Below are 17,658 nucleotides of genomic sequence, written 5' to 3'. Positions count from 1 at the left end.
CCACCCCTGCGCTTACGCCTGCAGTCCCTCCACTCTCCCCATCCTATGCATGCATTGTTAGGGGAAATTTCACCCTGAGCTAATGAGGTGTAGACCGTCGGCTTTCCTAAAAAGCATATCTTCAGAAAAAGCTAAAATAAGACCCGATAACATGTTCTAATTAAAAACAAACTTTAATATGAAAATAAAATGAAAAACAAATCTATCTAATTGTTACATTTTGGCAAGAGCAATTGTCGTCCACCTTCTTGGCAGACGAACAGAAGATCAGAAGTCTCTGGAATGTGTGATGTATTAAGAAACGTGTTAAGAAGCAAGCACAGTAAATCATTGCTGATAAGGCCTATGACCTGCGCAGTAAATCTTCAGTTCAGCTAGCAAACAATTAACGCAGTGACATGCATGACCTGTGCATGGGCATGCCCCTGCAAATGCATATGTGAACACATGCATCTCCTCCATGCACACATGTGGCAGAGACTTGAAAAACAGCTGTCCTACAGGAGGCGCAGGCACATGCACAGCGGAGCTGATCTGGGGCAACGGCTCACAATCTTCAAGAGCCCTTCCAACTCTGCTATTCTGTTATCTTTGTAAACCACCATGAGTTTATTTGTTAATGGTTCTTTGAAGGGGGAAGAACTAATAATGTTCCTGAATTATAAAGGATGAGACATACACACACAATCAAATATCCAACTTTATTACACTGTAAATGTTTTAACACATAATATTCAGAAGACGGTAATAGTACATTAGAACAATGCGAGAATTGGGGTTGATAAGCTGCCTAGATGTTTTTTTTTTTAAAGCTGTTCGATGAAAGATTTAAAAAGGGAGGCTGTTTTGTTTAAAAACCCGAGAAGGCAATTAGGAAAGCTGGTAGCATGTTTCCGTCCAGTCAAATTTTGAAGTTCCTGGATGATTCTGAAGTTCCAGTTACGTTTCCCCATTTTTCTGTCCTTCCTAATCAAAAAGAAGAAGAGAGATTTCTGGTTATCTGAGACAATTAGGAGGATGCCGGTTGTCCCAAAGACAAACCATTTTCAAACATTTCTACTAAAGGTAAAGGTTTCTCCGTCAGTTGCCTCTGACCCTAAGGCACAGTGCCCATCTCCATTTCTTGGTTGAAGGAGTCAACATTGTCCGAAGACAATTCCTGGGGTGATGTGGCCAGCAGGTGCACAGAACACATCCCATGAAATGTAGAAATGTTTGTTTATATTAACATGAAATTACATTTAATTTAAGGGTTCTACTAGAAACCTTGTGAGGTACCATAGTTTTCAGCGTATAAGACACACATATAAGTGTGTCTTATAAGAGGCAGCGTATAAGCGTATAAGAGGCAGAGAATAGACGGAGGTGGGACTAGTCCAAAGTGACATTTACTGATTCCCTGAACTACTCAAAATTCCCATTACCAGTTCTCCAGAACTGGTCGGAACCTGCTGAATAGCACCTCAGGTCTAGAAATGATTTAATCCAGGTTTGAGGTGCCCAAAGTGAAACCATGGACATTAAGTGGATCTTTCCCCTGTATTAAAAGATCTGCTTACCTCATCTTGACCATGCCCAGAAGGTCAGCATCAGGTTGAGAGCGACGCTCTTGAAAAATATTAATCTCAGTCCCAATACAGTGAGAGAGAGAAGATTCAACCTTTCGTCTGAAGAAAAAGAAGAAGAAAAAGAAGAAGAAAAAGAAGAAGAAAAAGAAGAAGAAAAAGAAGAAGAAAAAGAAGAAGATAAATATCAAGTTGTCTCATTTGGCCGTTGAGATTGGTTGCTTATGATGCTTGCCTAGATCAAGGGTGGAGAACTACGGCAACTTTGATGATCTGTGAACTTCAACTCCCAGAATTCTTGAGCCAGTCTGGGATTATCATGTATGTACCCAAATGTTCAACCAAAATGCTGGAGATGCGGGTGTTTAGATGCTACTTTTTTCATGTATGGTGGACTTGCAATAAGGCTAAAGCTTTTTGGATAAAAATATGGTGGGTTATGCAAAATGTATTTAAGAAAAGAATATAATTTACTCGGCAAATGTTTTTATTGGGTATAATTAAGGATTTTACTAAAGGGGAAACAAAACTGGTTTTGTATATGGTTACAGCAGCTAGGTTGTTGATTGCTCAACACTGGAAAAAAGATTCTTTACCGACAATCGATCAATGGATTCAGAAAGTGGCGGGGTTTGCGGAAATGGCAAAAATTTCAGCTTTCTTAAAAGGTCAGAAGCAGGAGAATTATACACAGGAATGGGTAAAATGGATTGATTATATACAGAATAAATATCAGACTAGGAAGTACTATGTAGCCTTTAGGTAAGAATGTTTAGATTGACAGATGAACAGAGTAAATAACATATGGGATGTTTGGAATTACTGGAGTGGTGCACAGCGGAAGTCAGGGGGGGTGGGTTTGATTGAAAGGTGGGGGAGGGTTAGGGTGGAGGGTGGGGAAATATATATGTATAATTAATTTAGAAGATGGGACTAATGGGATATTGTTACTTTAAGAGAAATTTACGTTATGATTTATATATGTTCAATTAATTTAGAAGATGGGGTTAATGGGCTATTGTCACTATAAGAGAAATTTAAATTATGATTGTTGGGAGATGAGGGGGTACAATATTTGAATGAGAAACTTATCTTAAGACGGGGGGAGGGAAGAGGGTATAGTATTTGTATGTGATCTATATTATATGTCGGGGGGGGTAAAAAAAAAAGGGGGGGGAATTTGTTTGTATAAAACTATTTCAATAAAAAAAGAAGAAGTTCACAAATCGTTAAAGAGCTACAGTTCCCCATCTTTGGCTGAACCAAGCAATATTTGATTGGGCCCTTTAAGAGTTCATGTCTGACTTGATGCTTCATGCTGAATCAAAAGTTGCAGGTAGTCCTCGACTTACGACCACAATTGAGCCCAACATTTCTACCGCTAAGCGAAACATGAGTTTGCCCCATTTTGTGACCTTTCTTGCCACAGTTGCTAAGTGTATCACCATAGTTGTTGAATTAGTCAAACCACTGTTAAGGGAAAACTGGCTTCCCCATTGTCAGAGGATCGCCAAAGGAGATCCCATGACCCCGGGGCACTGCCACGGTCATAAACATGAGTCGGTTGCAAAGCATCCGGATTTTGATCCTGTGACCCTGGGGATGCTACGGTTGAAGCTGAAGTAGTCATTGACAGGTAGGACGTTGTAGCAGACAATTTTATGAACTACACTTACCGTATTTTTCGGAGTATAAGACACACCGTTTACCCTCCAAAAAGAGGCTGAAAATCTGGGTGCGTCTTATACATCGAATATGGCATTTTTGGCTTCCTGAAGCCCCGCCCCCTTTACCAAATTGGTCGTGCATAGCTTGTAGGAGGCTTTCAGAGAGCTCCTGGGGGTTGGGGAGGGCAGAAATGAGCGACAAATGGGCCATTTTTTGCTCAATTTCCCCCCCAGCCCCCAGGAGCACTCTTCAAGCCCCCCAAAGGCTATTCATGCCTCTTTAAAAAGGGGGGGGGCATTTTTGCAAAAAAGTGGACATTTTTGGGAGGTTTGCAGAGTGCAAAAACTTTTTTTTTCCTTTCGGAAAGCTCTTTAGTTAGAGTGGTTGATGAGAATTAGATTGATCAAGTGCTGTGCCAGCAGAAACAAAGTCTTAGGTGCTGCAGATTGTCAGCGATTTCCTTCTCCAGCACATGGATAAATCCACCTGGAAACATCTACCTACCTACCTACTCTCTCTCTCTCTCTCCCTACCTATCTACTGTATTTCTCTTTCTCTCTCTCTCTTTCTCTATCCCTCTACCTACCAACCTATCTACTCTCTCTCTCTTCCTACCTACTGTATTTCTCTCTCTCTCTCTCTCTCTCTTTCTCTCTCTCCCTCCCTCCCTCCCTTTATCTACCTACCTACCTACCTACCTACCTACCTACCTACCTACCTACCTACCTACCTACCTACCTAACTACTCTCTCTCTCTCCCTACCTACCTACTGTATTTCTCTCTCTCTCTTTCTCTCTCTCTCTCTCTATCCCTCTACCTACCTACTTTTTTGAAAAAAATGCCTCTTCAAAACCTTGGTGCGTCTTATACTCTAAAAAATATGGTAGGTCAGGCACAAAATTGTCTGCTACAACGTCCTACCTCTCAATGACTACTTCAGCTTCAACCGCAATAATTTTGTTAGGGTCACATTACTAGCTGTTCAGGACCGCATGCAGCCTATGGGCCGTGAGTTGGACACCTCTGATCTATGTAAATAGTTAAGATTACAAGCACAAACCCAGCCATTCAAACCATATTTCGTGGCTTAATGACACAAGTGAAATAGACCCCACAAAGAAACGGTAACTCAAGTCCCAAGGACGAATGTTAAGTCTGAAAAACTTAGTGTTAAGTCATAAGTCACTTTTTAAAGTCGTGTTGTTGCTTTGAACGGTCACTAAATGAACTGCCGTACGTCAAAGACATACTTGCGTGTTCAACAAAAATGTGATTCTGCAGTGAAGGAGTGTGGGTTAAAATGAAATCACAATGTTAGCCACAATGGGGTAGGGGTGGGGGGTTGGACTAGATGACCTATAAGGTCCTTTCCAACTCTGTTAATCTGTAAACAATTCAAACTCTGCTCGTTTGTGTGTGTGTGTGTGTGTGTCGGGCTTGCCGCAGAGAGTAAATAGGGAGTAAGGCTTAGAATCGGCATTCACAGTTGCCATCTTGACTTTTTTGAGATCCCCCCCCCAAACCCCACTGAAGAGGCCTTTGCAGGACTTAACACAACGTTCTGCTTTTATTTCAACTTCTCACAGGTATATCTCATTCATATAGCTATATTATTATAGGGTCTCCTGCTTGAGCAGGAGGTTGGATTGGATGATCTCCAAAGTCCCTTCTGTGAGCATATTAAATTTAGTGGCTGGAACAGTGAAGTGTACATTGGGCCAGAACCAGGGGTGGGATCCTACTGGTTTAACAACTGGTTTGCTAAGCACACGGTTCGCGCTTGCTCGTGGGAGCTAACTGGTTCACTCCCAGCTGATCTTCAAAGCTACAGATTCGCCCGAACCGGTCTGAACCAGTAGACACCCACCTCTGGCCAGAACCCACAGTTGTTGTTGATTGGTCGGAGAGTGCTGGCTTGTGCATGAGGCAATCTACCCTATGATTGGTTGCTATGAGGTAAAGGGGGAATTTCCCTTTTTTCCCGCCTTTTTTCCCCCTTTGTGCTCTGTGATTTACCTCACGACGTTCCTAGTCCTCCTGACTATCTTGACTGCTGTAAATTGGAATGTCAAATACATTTTTTAATATAAAACTACAAGATCTTTTCAGTGTCTCTGACTTGGTGTGGAAAACTGCTGCGCGATTCCCTCACACCTTCCAACTCTGTTATTTTGATATTTTACCCACAGTTAACATACCTGTTTCGAAAGCTGGAGTGTCGGACGGAGTTTCTTTACATGTAGCATCCCCTATAACAACAACAACAACAACAACAACTCAATAATGATTACGACTATGATAAAAGAAAAAACAAGATAGATTCAGGGAATGTTTTTCTCAGACGTCACCTGGATGATTGATGCTATGCTATGCTACTAGGCCTCAAGAAGTTATTTCGGTGTCAATCTGCCATAAACAAAAGTTGATGAAAGTTTATCGTCCCACTCTGAGCACCTTCTCAAGGTCAACGGCTTGGGAACGGAGGGCAGCTGCATTCCTCGGAAAACCTTTCTAAAAAACACATTTCTTTTGCATTTTTTGGACTTGGAGGGACCAGTTATGGGAGGCACCTTTGGAAAGGGAAAAGTTACCCTGGGATTTTGGCACACGAATTTCAGTTCCGGCTTTGCATTATTGTATATTCCTTGATTTCTAATAAACCATGACCTTCTCATCCTCAATGTTGTTAAAGGTTTTTTTTTTCCTTAGAAGCTCATGTTGAGGCAGGGCTGACAACTTTTCATATTTTGTGGCTTGCTCTCTTCTTTCTCCAACACACAAAAAAATAAAACAGACGTCCTACAGCTGTGTTACAAGCAGGAGCAATGGTTATTTTTATGTGCCTTTAATTACGATGTCCACCTGGGATCCTTATCCCTCTACTACTAGGTAGCAGCACTTAGTAGTAGTATTACTAGTAGTAGTACTAAGTAGTAGTAGAGGGTAAAGGACCTCCTGAGACTGAGGCAAGCTTGGTATGAAGTTTCCAAAAGATGACCTAATTAATTTACGAGCTTCAAGACAAAGTTCAAAAGAAATCCATTCATTTATTAGGATCAACATTTTGGCATGTTCTTCTGCGGAGCTGAAACTGATTTCCGCTTAATGGAATCTGAACTTTACCCTTGTATCCCCTCCTTTCTGTCTGTGTCATAAATCACATCCACCAACAAGATGCTGTGGCAGGCTACGAATGTGCACACTTCACATGCTAGCTGTAGAAATATGAGACTGACTCTGGGCAAAGGTATGCATGGCATTCTCTTCCCTTTTCTCTCTTTTTTATGTCAACTTGATAACAGTCATGGAAACGCTTTACAAGTTGATATATGGGAGTAATGCATATTTTAGTGGTGGCAACTCCTTTCTAGAATATCTTCAGCAGATAAGATCACCTGATGCCTTCATAAACAGTCTTCTGAAGACTAGGTGAAGATTTATCATTTCCCAAGCACTTCCCAAACTATTTGAAAGTTTACTTATTGATTATTGTTTGTTATTAAATGTATTTGTCATCCACTTTAAAGTTGGAGGCAACTCTGAACATGATTGAATGCTATTTCACTGCATCTATCTTTGCTATTGACAGTACTTTTTAAAAACGAAACTTAAATTCTCCTTTTCACTGAAGAGAAGGAATGATATTATTTCAGCAAATATGTGTGTCTGTATCTCACACGGTGCATGGTTAAAAACGTGTTACACTACTTGGGGAAGTAAGGCAGTTTAAACCATGTGTGAAACGCACATCTCAATAAACTGTGAGAAAGTCTCGTCCCCCCCCCCCCCGCCCCATCTCTTTCTGCAGAACGGTTGCAGATTCCCACATCAAACTGTAGATCACATCCTGACCAGAAGTTGAAGGCGTAAATTGGTCTGGTATTTATTTTTTGTATTAATATAAACGATGCTGTACTTCAATGGTTAGATGGCCTAGACCAGGGATGGCTAACCCTTTTCTCCTCGTGCCAGGGGTGGGTTCCTGCCAGTTCTAACCTCTTCTACAGAAGAGGTTGCACAAATCTACAGTGCCGTTTAGAACCGGTTCCAGCTCCCTCCCCTGCTGCCTGTCCGGACATCAAGATGAAGAGCAAGAGGAGGAATTCTGGGAGTTGAATCCACATCTTAAAGCTGTCAAGTTTGAACACCCCTGGGGTTTTTTTCCCTAAAGGGTTAGGGGTGCAAGGGTCTTGTAACTTGACAGCTTTACGACTTGCACACTTCAATGCCAGAGTTCCTGAGCCAACATGACTGGAGGAGGAATTCTGGGAGTTGAAGTCCACAAGTCTTAAAGCTGTCAAGTTTGAACACCCCGGGGGTTTTTTTGTCCTAAAGGGTTAGGGGTGCAAGGGTCTTGTAACTTGACAGCTTGAAGGCTTGCGTGCTTCAAATGCCAGAGTTTCTGAGCCAACCTTTTGGTTGCTAAGCAAGAGCGTTGTTAAGTGAGTTTCACCACATTTTACAAGTTGGCCACTCTCACCTGGTCACATGGCCAGCAAGCCACTCCCACAAAGCAGGCCACACCTACAGAAGAGGTTCTAAAAAAATTTGAAACCCACCACTGCCTCACGCGCATGCCCACACCCCTAATGCAATGCGCCCCACCTCCTGCGCATGCACACATGACCCCGCTGTTCTCCCCCTACACATGCGTACAACCCTCCGTGCTCTTCCGTGCATGCGCGCGACCCCACCATGCCACATTTTGGGCCTAGCAGGCCTCCCTGAAGCCTTCTGTGACCAAAAAAGGGGCATGGGGGGCACCCCTCCCCCACACCCCTCTGCACATGTGCAAGTGACTCCTCCCACTCACCATGCATGTGCACATGATCCCCCAGCCCCCCGCGCATGTCTCCTACACGCACGGCAGAGTCCCAAAAATCATCTGGCTGGCGGGAAACGCACGCCCGTGAATGTGCGGTGCAGCTGAGCTGGGAAACAGCTTAAGTGCCCGCAAAGAGGTCTCCATGTGACACCGGTGGCACGCAGGCCATAGATTCACCATCCCGGGCCGAGAGGCATTGATATATCAACTTTGATCTTTTCGACATTGATATTTTATTGTGTTTTACTAATCGAACTCAAGGGTTAATATTGATTGCTAGTCCACGGATGGCATGCCATACGCTAAATGTATGAGCTGCCCCCAGAGCTTCGCATAATCCCTGACCTCCAGTCCTTCCGACGCGCCCTAAAAAGTTGGCTTTTCCAACAAGCCGGCCTGGCCTGTTAATTTTAACTTATTTTAAATGTATTGTCTTTTAAATTCGGTTTGTTTTTGGGATATGTATTTAATTTCTTTTTAACTTTTGGGGTGTGTGTGTTTTTTTTAATGTTGTACGCCGCCCTGAGTCCTTTTGGAGAAGGGCGGCATATAAATCCAAATAAACAAACAAACAAACCAATGTATCTGCGAAACCTTTTGGAAATCTGGTTCTCTAAGTGAGTCTCATCTTTTCTGCGGGATGTCCAATAGATATTCAACCAGCCCTCAGGAACCATAACAAAGGCAGCTATTACCCGGTTTCCCTGAAAAATAAGACCTCCCCTGATAATAAAACCAATTGGGCTTTTGAGCGCATGCGCTAAAATAAGCCCTCCCTGAAAACATTGCAACACAGCAGCAGCCATGAGGGGACTATGCTTACCCCCTCCTGCACCTCCAAAACAATAAGACCTCCCTGAAAATAAGGCCAAGCACTTATTTCGGGGGTCAAAAGAAAATAAGACCCTGTCTTATTTTCGGGGAAACACAGTATTGGTCTCCAAGCTGGACTGGAGGAAGAAAGCTTTATTTTAGATATGGGTTTGATGTGAATGCCAATATTTATTTCGATTTACCTTCCTTTTCAGCTTGGTAGTTTTTCCCATTGTAAATAGCAGAGCATTGAAGTGGATCTTTATTGTTCTTCCAAATGACGACCCCAAGGCTGGCTGATGTTTTGTCGCCGTCTTCTTTCACAACTACAGCAGAGCCATTGAACTCTTCAGCTTCCAAGCTACTATGAGGAATCACGTGGATGGGATTAGGTGAGTAGTCAGTAATGAGGCAAGCGGCTACGCCACTGGATTCTTTGGATTCTTCTTTGGATGCCAACTGGTAGACCGAAGGGTCTGACTCAACAAGATCTATAATAATAATAATAAAAAAACCATACATTGCTCAGTTTTGAGATCTGAAAAGCTTGGAAAGCACCTACAGGTAGTCCTAGATATACAACTGTTTATTTAGCCACCATTTGACGTGACAGAAAGTGACCTACAACCAGTCCTCCCACTTAACAACGGTTGCAGCATCTCCACAGCCAGCAAAATTTGGGCAGGGAGCAAGCCAGCACATATTTTACAACGGTTGCAGGTGGGCGTTGCCTAATTGTCAATTGCAATCTAGCCAGCCGATTTCCAACACGCAAAGCCAAGGGGAATCTGGATTTACTTAACAACCTGGAAAATGTACTTAGCCACTGTGGCTGAAAGGGTCGTAAAATCAGGGCACGGCTCACTGAACAACTGCCTCACTTAGCAGAAGAAATTCTGGTCCCATTGTTGTTATAAATCAAGGGCTAGATGTAAAAAGTGACATCCCACCAATTAAGAGAATGCTATACCTTCTATGGGTTTGTTTGTTTTTTCAGTTGCAACGTATGGCTGTGAAAGTTGGAGCATAAGAAAGGCTGAACATCAAAGAATGGAGGCCTTTGAACGATGGTAATACAATACAATAGTAGAGTTGGAAGGGACCTTGGAGGTCTTCTAGTCCAACCCCCTGCCTAGGCAGGAAACCCTATACCGTTTCAGACAAATGGCTATCCAACATCTTCTTAAAGACTTCCAGTGTTGGGGCATTCACAACTTCTGGAGGCAACTTCTGTTCCACTGATTAATTGTTCTAACTGTCAGGAACTTTCTCCTCAGTTCTAAGTTGCTTCTCTCCTTGATTAGTTTCCACCCATCGCTTCTTGTTCTACCCTCAGGGGCTTCGGAGAATAGTTTGACTCCTCTTCTTTGTGGCAACCCCTGAGATATTGGAAGACTGCTATCATGTCTCCCCTAGTCCTTCTTTCTCTTAAGCTAAACATACCCAGTTCCTGCAACTGTTCTTCATATGTTTTAGTCTCCAGTCCCCTAATCATGGTGGTGGAGAAGACTCCTGCGAGTCCCTTGGACTGCAAGGTGATCAAACTGGTCAGTCCAAAAGGAGATCAACCCTGGCTGCTCTTTAGAAGGCCAGATCCTGAAGATAAAACTCAAATTCTTTGGCCACCTAATGAGAAGGAAGGACTCCTTGGAGAAGAGCCCAATGCTGGGAAAGATTGAGGGCAAAAGAAGAAGAGGACGACAGAGAAGGAGGTGGCTGGATGGAGTCACCGAAGCAGTAGGCTTGAGCGTAAATGGACTCCAGAGGATGGTTGAGGACAGGAAGGCCTGGAGGAACATTGTCCACGGAGTCGCAATGGGTCGGACACGACTTTGCAACTAACAAGAACAACATTCCTTCTCATCTATTTGTTCTACTTTGCATTGTACACTGTTGTCATAAGAGGCAATGAAGTTATGGAAACGTGTGCGATTTTAAGCCTGGTTATCATCCCTTTCTAGAAAAGCATGCATCCCAATTTCCTGCTGGAGTCAAAAGAAAAATCTTGTCTGCTATTCTAGAGAGTAATTAACAGAAATTACGACTTTTTTTGAGCGGGGATCAGGAGTCACTCATTGACTTTTGAGGTGCCAGGGATTGCAAATGCAATCAGACTAGAGATTCATTCAAAGATTCATACAAAATAGAATGAATAAAGATTCATACAAAATAGAATGAATAAAGATTCATACAAAATAGAATGAATAAAGATTCATACAAAATAGAATGAATAAAGATTCATACAAAATAGAATGAATAAAGATTCGTACAAAATAGAATGAATAAAGATTCGTACAAAATAGAATGAATAAAGATTCGTACAAAATGGAATGAATAAAGATTCGTACAAAATAGAATGAATAAAGATTCGTACAAAATAGAATGAATAAAGATTCGTACAAAATAGAATGAATAAAGATTCGTACAAAATAGAATGAATAAAGATTCGTACAAAATAGAATGAATAAAGATTCGTACAAAATAGAATGAATAAAGATTCGTACAAAATAGAATGAATAAAGATTCATACAAAATAGAATGAATAAAAATAACATTAAAATCAGAATGAATGAATGAAAAGAAGGACTAGGGGAAGACATGATAGCAGTGTTCCAATATCTCAGGGGTTGCCACAAAGAAGAGGGAGTCAAACTATTCTCCAAGGCACCTGAGGGCAGAACAAGAAGCAATGGGTGGAAACTAATCAAGGAGAGAAGCAACTTAGAACTGAGGAGAAATTTCCTGACAGTTAGAACAATCAATCAGTGGAACAGCTTGCCTCCAGAAGTTGTGAATGCCCCAACACTGGAAGTCTTTAAGAAAATGTTGGATAGCCATTTGTCTGAAACGCTATAGGGTTTCCTGCCTAGGCAGGGGGTTGGACTAGAAGACCTCCAAGATCCCTTTCAACTCTCCTATTGTATTGTATGGTATAAAAGTTAAAACTGTAAAAATAACATAAAATTTCAAAAGGTAAACAATTGCAAAATGGAGAGGGTTAGTAGCAGAGGTGGGTTCCTACTGATTCGGACCGGTTCAGCCTAGTAGGTCGTAACTCGGCCGGCCACACACCCCAAACTGGTTCTATCGGCGGCGCCATCTTGTTTTTTGCTTCTGTGCATTTGCAGAAGCAATTTTTTACTATGCCCGAAGCGCATCCTTGAGCAAACCGGCAGTAACAGAAGCCAGAAAGCACCCCCGGTTAGTAGTTGTAAGTACAAGTGGGGGGAGGGAGAGTTGTTATGGGGCCAGTCAGCCCCATGATTGTGTGGGCCTCTGTGTCCCCCACGCAGGCTCCTACCATTAGGTTTTGACCTCTTGCAAGGCCAAAAACGCAATGTATTTGTATTTTGACTTCTTTTTTGCACTTTTTCTTCTTCTTTTGCAACTCAAGCTAATAACTTCTTCAAGCGTTTGCAAAACTTTCCAGAACTAACGGCAGAGAAAAACCTGCAAAGCTTACGCCTACCTCCCTGTGGGCTTTCATCTGATGCTATCACTTTATGACTAAGAGCTCACGCTCTGAGCGGCTGTAGCTTATCTTCCTGCGTTTCCTGCGGTTGTATTCATTTAGTGAATTAGCTGAGGACGAATGGCCTTCAGAGGGACGCGGTGTCTCAGACGCTGAGCTTGTCGAACAGAAAGGTTGGCAGTTTGCCGGTTCGAATCCCCAGCGCCGCGTAACGGAGTGAGCTCCCGTTACTTCTCCCAGCTTCTGACAACCTAGCCGTTCGAAAGCACGTGAAAAATGCAAGTGGAAAAATAGGGACCACCTTTGGTGGGAAAGTAACAGCGTTCTGTGTGCCTTCGGCGTTTAGTTATGCCGGCCACAGGAACATGGAGATGTCTTTGGACAGCGCTGGCTCTTTGGCTTTGAAATGGAAATGAGGACCGCCCCCTAGAGTCAGGAACGACTAGCACATATGTGTGAGGGGAACCTTTACCTTTATAATGATCTTCAAGAATTCTGCATTAAGTTTGGAACCAATTCTGCATTTCACTCTACCAAAGGATCAAACCCAAGGACACCAGGGTTGCAGAATACAAAATAACAAGTTGGAAGGGACCTTGGAGGTCTTCTAGTCCAAGCCCTTGCTCAAGCAGGAGAACCTATACCACACTGGACAAATAGCTGTGCAACCTCTTCTTAAAAACCTCCAGAATTGGAGCACCCAAAACTTCTGGAGGCAAGTTGTCCTACTGATTAAAATTTCTCCTTAATTCTAGGTTGCACCTCTCTTTGTTAATCTTCCATCCATTACTGCTTTTCTTGCCCTCAGGTGCTTTGGAGAATACGTTGAACCCCTCCTCACTATGAGAAGCCCCTCAAATATAGCAGCTTCCCAATATTTGAGGAATTGTCACAGAGAAGAGGGGTGGGTGGGATCACCCTATTCTTCAAAGACCTGAGGACAAGACAAGAAGAAAGAAGGTCCAGTAAGATCCTGAATGATAAAGTCTTATCTGTATTAGACTGTGTAACTAGATGTGATTTAACAGTTTGACTAACTGTGTTCCAATATCTCAGAGGCTGCCACAAAGAAGAGAGAGTCAAACTATTCTCCAAAGCACCTGAGGGCAGGACAAGAAGCAATGGGTGGAAATTAATCAAGGAGAAAAGCAACCTAGAACTAAGGAGAAATTTCCTGACAGTTAAAAGAATTAATCAGTGGAACAGAAGTTGCCTCCAGAAGTTGTGAACGCCCCAACACTGGAAGTCTTTAAGAAGATGTTGGATAGCCATTTGTCTGGAACGGTATAGGGTTTCCTGCTTAGGCAGGGTGTTGGACTAGAAGACCTCCAAGATCCCTTCCAACTCTTCTCTTCTCTTCCCTTCCCTTCCCTTCCCTTCTATTCTGTGTGCAGAATGTTCCATTCTTACGTATATAATATCTGAATTCTGGTAATTTCTGAAAAACTAACAGGAATATCCCTAAAATTACTTAAACAAAACAAAATGGCCCCAGTGTTAATTTAGATAACAACTGCATTGAGATGAACGCAGCTCCTGGATAATTACCATAATATCATAGAATTCTTCTCCCTTCAATCATCTAAGTCACCACAGGCTTTCTCCATCCTGTCCAAAACTTCTAGAGGACCAACAAATATGGTGATATGATATGAAACCCCAATGTTTGAAGGCTTGAAATCAATCACCACATTACCAGCATGTAATGGTAGTGAAATTACCCCTCTGCAAATAATGCATCTAAACTAAATATATACAATAGGAAAAGTATAGAATGACCCAAATTGGAATTTTCACAAATGCACTTGCCAAAGTGTCTGTGATATTGGACAGCTGAGGAAGGGAGGGGGAGGGAGAGGGAGAGGGAGGGAGAGAGTGGGGGGGGGGGGAGAAAGAAAGAAAGAAAGAAAGAAAGAAAGAAAGAAAGAAAGAAAGAAAGAAAGAAAGAAAGAAAAAAAGAAGCTAATAAAGTTGTCTTGGATGAAAAGTATGAAATTATCTACCAATGAATTCTAACAGGCGTTCATCATGTTGGAATAAAAAAATAGATTTGTTGATAAATACATAGGATAGGTAATCCTAATTTGTATCCCAACCTTCAAAGGAGACAGAGAGAGAGAGAAGAAAGAAAGAGAGAGAGGGGAGGTAAGGAAGGAAGGGAGAGAGAGGGGGGGAAGGAAGGAAGGGAGGGAGAGAGAAAGAGAAAAAGAAAGAAAGAAAGAAAGAAAGAAAGAAAGAAAGAAAGAAAGAAAGAAAGAAAGAAGAAAGAAAGAAAGAGAAGGAAGGAAGGAAGGAAGGAAGGAAGGAAGGAAGGAAGAAAAAGAAAGAAAGAAAGAAAGAAAGAAAGAAAGAAAGAAAGAAAGAAAGAAAGAAAGAAAGAAGCTAATAAAGTTGTCTTGGATGAAAAGTATGAAATTATCTACCAATGAATTCTAACAGGCCTTCATCATGTTGGAATAAAGAATAGATTTCTTGATAAATACATAGGATAGGTAATCCTAATTTGTATCCCAACCTTCAAAGGAGACAGAGAGAGAGAGAAGAAAGAAAGAGAGGGGGGTAAGGAAGGAAGGGAGAGAGGGGGGAAGGAAGGAAGGGAGGGAGAGAGAAAGAGAGAAAGAGAGAAAGAAAGAAAGAAAGAAAGAAAGAAAGAAAGAAAGAAAGAAAGAAGAAAGAAAGAAGCTAATAAAGTTGTCGGATGAAAAGTATGAAATTATCTACCAATGAATTCTAACAGGCCTTCATCATGTTGGAATAAAGAATAGATTTCTTGATAAATACATAGGATAGGTAATCCTAATTTGTATCCCAACCTTCAAAGGAGACAGAGAGAGAGAGAGAAGAAAGAAAGAGAGAGATGGGGAATAAGAAAGGAAGGGAGAGAGGGGGGGAAGGAAGGAAGGGAGGGAGAAAGAAAGAGAGAGAGAAAGAAAGAAAGAAAGAAAGAGAAAGAAAGAGAAGAAAGAAAGAAGAAAGAAAGAAAGAAGAAAGAAAGAAAGAAAAAGAAAGTAGCTAATAAAGTTGTTGGATGAAAAGTATGAAATTATCAACCAATGAATTCTAACAGGCCTTCATCATGTTGGAATAAAAAATTAGATTTGTTGATAAATACATAGGCTAGGAAATCCTAACTTATATCCCAACCTTCAAAGGAGAGAGAGAGACAGAGAGAGAGAAGAAAGAAAGAGAGAGAGAGGAAGGGAGAGAGAGAGAAGGAGGGAGGGAGGGAGAGAGAAGGAAAGAAAGAGAAAGAAAAATAGAAAGAAAGAACAAGAAAACTCCTTATCTGGTGGTGATTGTCTTCACCATGGAAAGTCCTTCACACTCCCAGCATCACTGACGGCTTCAAGTCACGAATATATACAAAAATCAGAGCAAACCCCACTCTCTTCTAGTACTGATGATGTTGCCTAGTTGGGTAATGAAATGTCTGCAAGAAAACCAACAGGCTCAGAAGGCACCAAGAACTCCACAAAAGTCCCAACTGCCCCCTAAAGAAGCACATTCAAAAATGCTCAGCTTACCAGGGACGACAACAAGCGTGGTCCCACTGCCAAAATGAGTTTTGTCCCAGGACTGTAGCACTACAAGGAGCATCTTTACAAAATGGCTAGTTTCCAAGCCCTATGAAGTGATCTGTTTATGAACTGGGACCAGTAAGACCCACAAACCTAATCTTCATTACGATGCTAAATTAAAAGAATTATAATATTGTTCTCAAGTCAAAGATAGGATAAAGGAAAGCAGTATTTCCTTAGAGAGTTTCTCAGATTTATTCCTTAAATATGGCACGTATAAAAATGTCGACTTACCAGGGTGAACTATTAGTTTGGTGCCACTTCCAAATTTAATATTCCATCCACTACCTGCGTAACACCATGACACCTTCCTTTACAAAATGACAACCCAGAGGAAGAGCTCCACAACATTTTTTTGCTCTTCCCTTCAACCTATGATATATTTTTACATTAAAAGTTTGCATCGGAATATGGCTCGCCAAACTTCCAAATATCGCATCCCTTAGTTTTGCTCAATAAACATGCTTGCTGCAATCAGATGTTTAAAAGTTTCGAAGCTATGGCCTTTGGTAGTTCCCAAAGAATTTGAAGGAAGGCGGAAGGATGGAATTTCCAAAGTCACTAGCATCCTGTAATTTTTAATCTAAAAGAAAGGAATATTATTATGTATGATAGCAGTGTTCTAATATTTAATGGGCTGCCACAAAGAAGAGGGGGTCAACCTATTTTCCAAAGCGCTCAAAGCCCTGATAAGAAGCAATGGATGGGAACTAATCAAGGAGAGAAGCAACTTAGAACTAAGGAGAAATTTCCTAACAGTGAGAACAGTATATCAGTGGGATGGCTTGTTTGTTTTTTGTTTTGTTTTTATTGGATTTATATGCCGCCCTTCTCCCAAAGGACTCAGGGCGGCGTACAACATTAAAAAACACACATCCTGAAAGTTGAAAAGAAATTAAATACATATCCAAAAAAAAAAAAAAAAACGGATTTATAGGACAATACATTTAAAAAATGAGATAAAAATTAACAGGCCAGGCCGGCTTGCTGGAAAAGCCAACTTTTTAGGGCGCGTCGGAAGGACTGGAGGTCAGGGATTATGTGAAGCTCTGAGGGCAGCTCATTCCAGAGGGAAGGCGCTTCCACAGAGAAGGCTCTCCCCCTGGGGGTCACCAGCCGACGCTGCCTGGCCGACGGCACCCTGAGGAGGCCAACTCTGTGGGATCATACTGGATGGTGGGAGGCTACTGGTGGCAGTAGGTGGTCTCGCAGGTACCCTTGCCTTCAGAAGTTGTGAATGCCCCAACACTGGAGGCTTTCAGGAGAAGCATGGACAGCCATTTATCTGACATGGTGCCGTGTCTCCTACTTGAATAGGGGGTTGGACTAGAAGATCTCCAAGGTCCCTTCCAGCTCTGATATTCTATGTTCTATTAACTATCTGAGGGTGTTGGTGTCATTTGATTTAATTCAGTTTCGGTAGAGAGTGGTCCTCGGTTCGAAGCTGAACAGGGTTATTTCAATGAAAGACTCCTGGGAAATCCTGCTTTTATAACATAAATGTTGGGTGAAATAGACGGAGGGGAATAAAAATGATCCCAAGAGAAGAAAAAAAAATACATAAGCAAGCTTCAGAGATAAGGAAGATGACCTTGAAGTCAGACGAGGACTGGCAAATGGGCACCACCGATAAGAAGATTAATTGTCCTGCAGCTAGAGACTTTTACCCCTGCAATTAAGCAGTAAATAAAAGGGCAGTAGAAATAACATTCCTAGGGAGGAAAGCTATGGCAAAT

General features: G+C 42.0%; 1 protein-coding gene across 7 annotated transcripts in view; it reads right to left on the bottom strand.

Moving 5' to 3' along the window:
- Nucleotides 1-700: 700 nt before the first annotated feature.
- The window catches only part of LOC309400509 (T cell receptor alpha chain MC.7.G5-like), a 233,387-nt gene continuing 216,429 nt past the window's right edge, over nucleotides 701-17,658 (bottom strand). For all 7 annotated transcript variants that reach the window (XR_014176669.1, XR_014176670.1, XR_014176671.1 and 4 more), the window contains 4 exons: nucleotides 9,076-9,363; nucleotides 5,433-5,483; nucleotides 1,560-1,667; nucleotides 701-966 (listed from right to left, as the gene is read on the bottom strand). Coding sequence is in view for 1 of the 7 variants with exons in the window: in XM_081969043.1 (XP_081825169.1) it covers nucleotides 1,561-1,667; nucleotides 5,433-5,483; nucleotides 9,076-9,363 (446 nt within the window). In the remaining 6 variants the exon portion in view is untranslated. The remainder of the gene's footprint in view (nucleotides 967-1,559; nucleotides 1,668-5,432; nucleotides 5,484-9,075; nucleotides 9,364-17,658) is intronic.

Source organism: Natrix helvetica (assembly GCF_964273705.1).
Source record: "Natrix helvetica genome assembly, chromosome: W".
Taxonomy (NCBI): domain Eukaryota; kingdom Metazoa; phylum Chordata; class Lepidosauria; order Squamata; family Natricidae; genus Natrix; species Natrix helvetica.
This window is presented reverse-complemented; position numbering and strand designations above follow the sequence as displayed.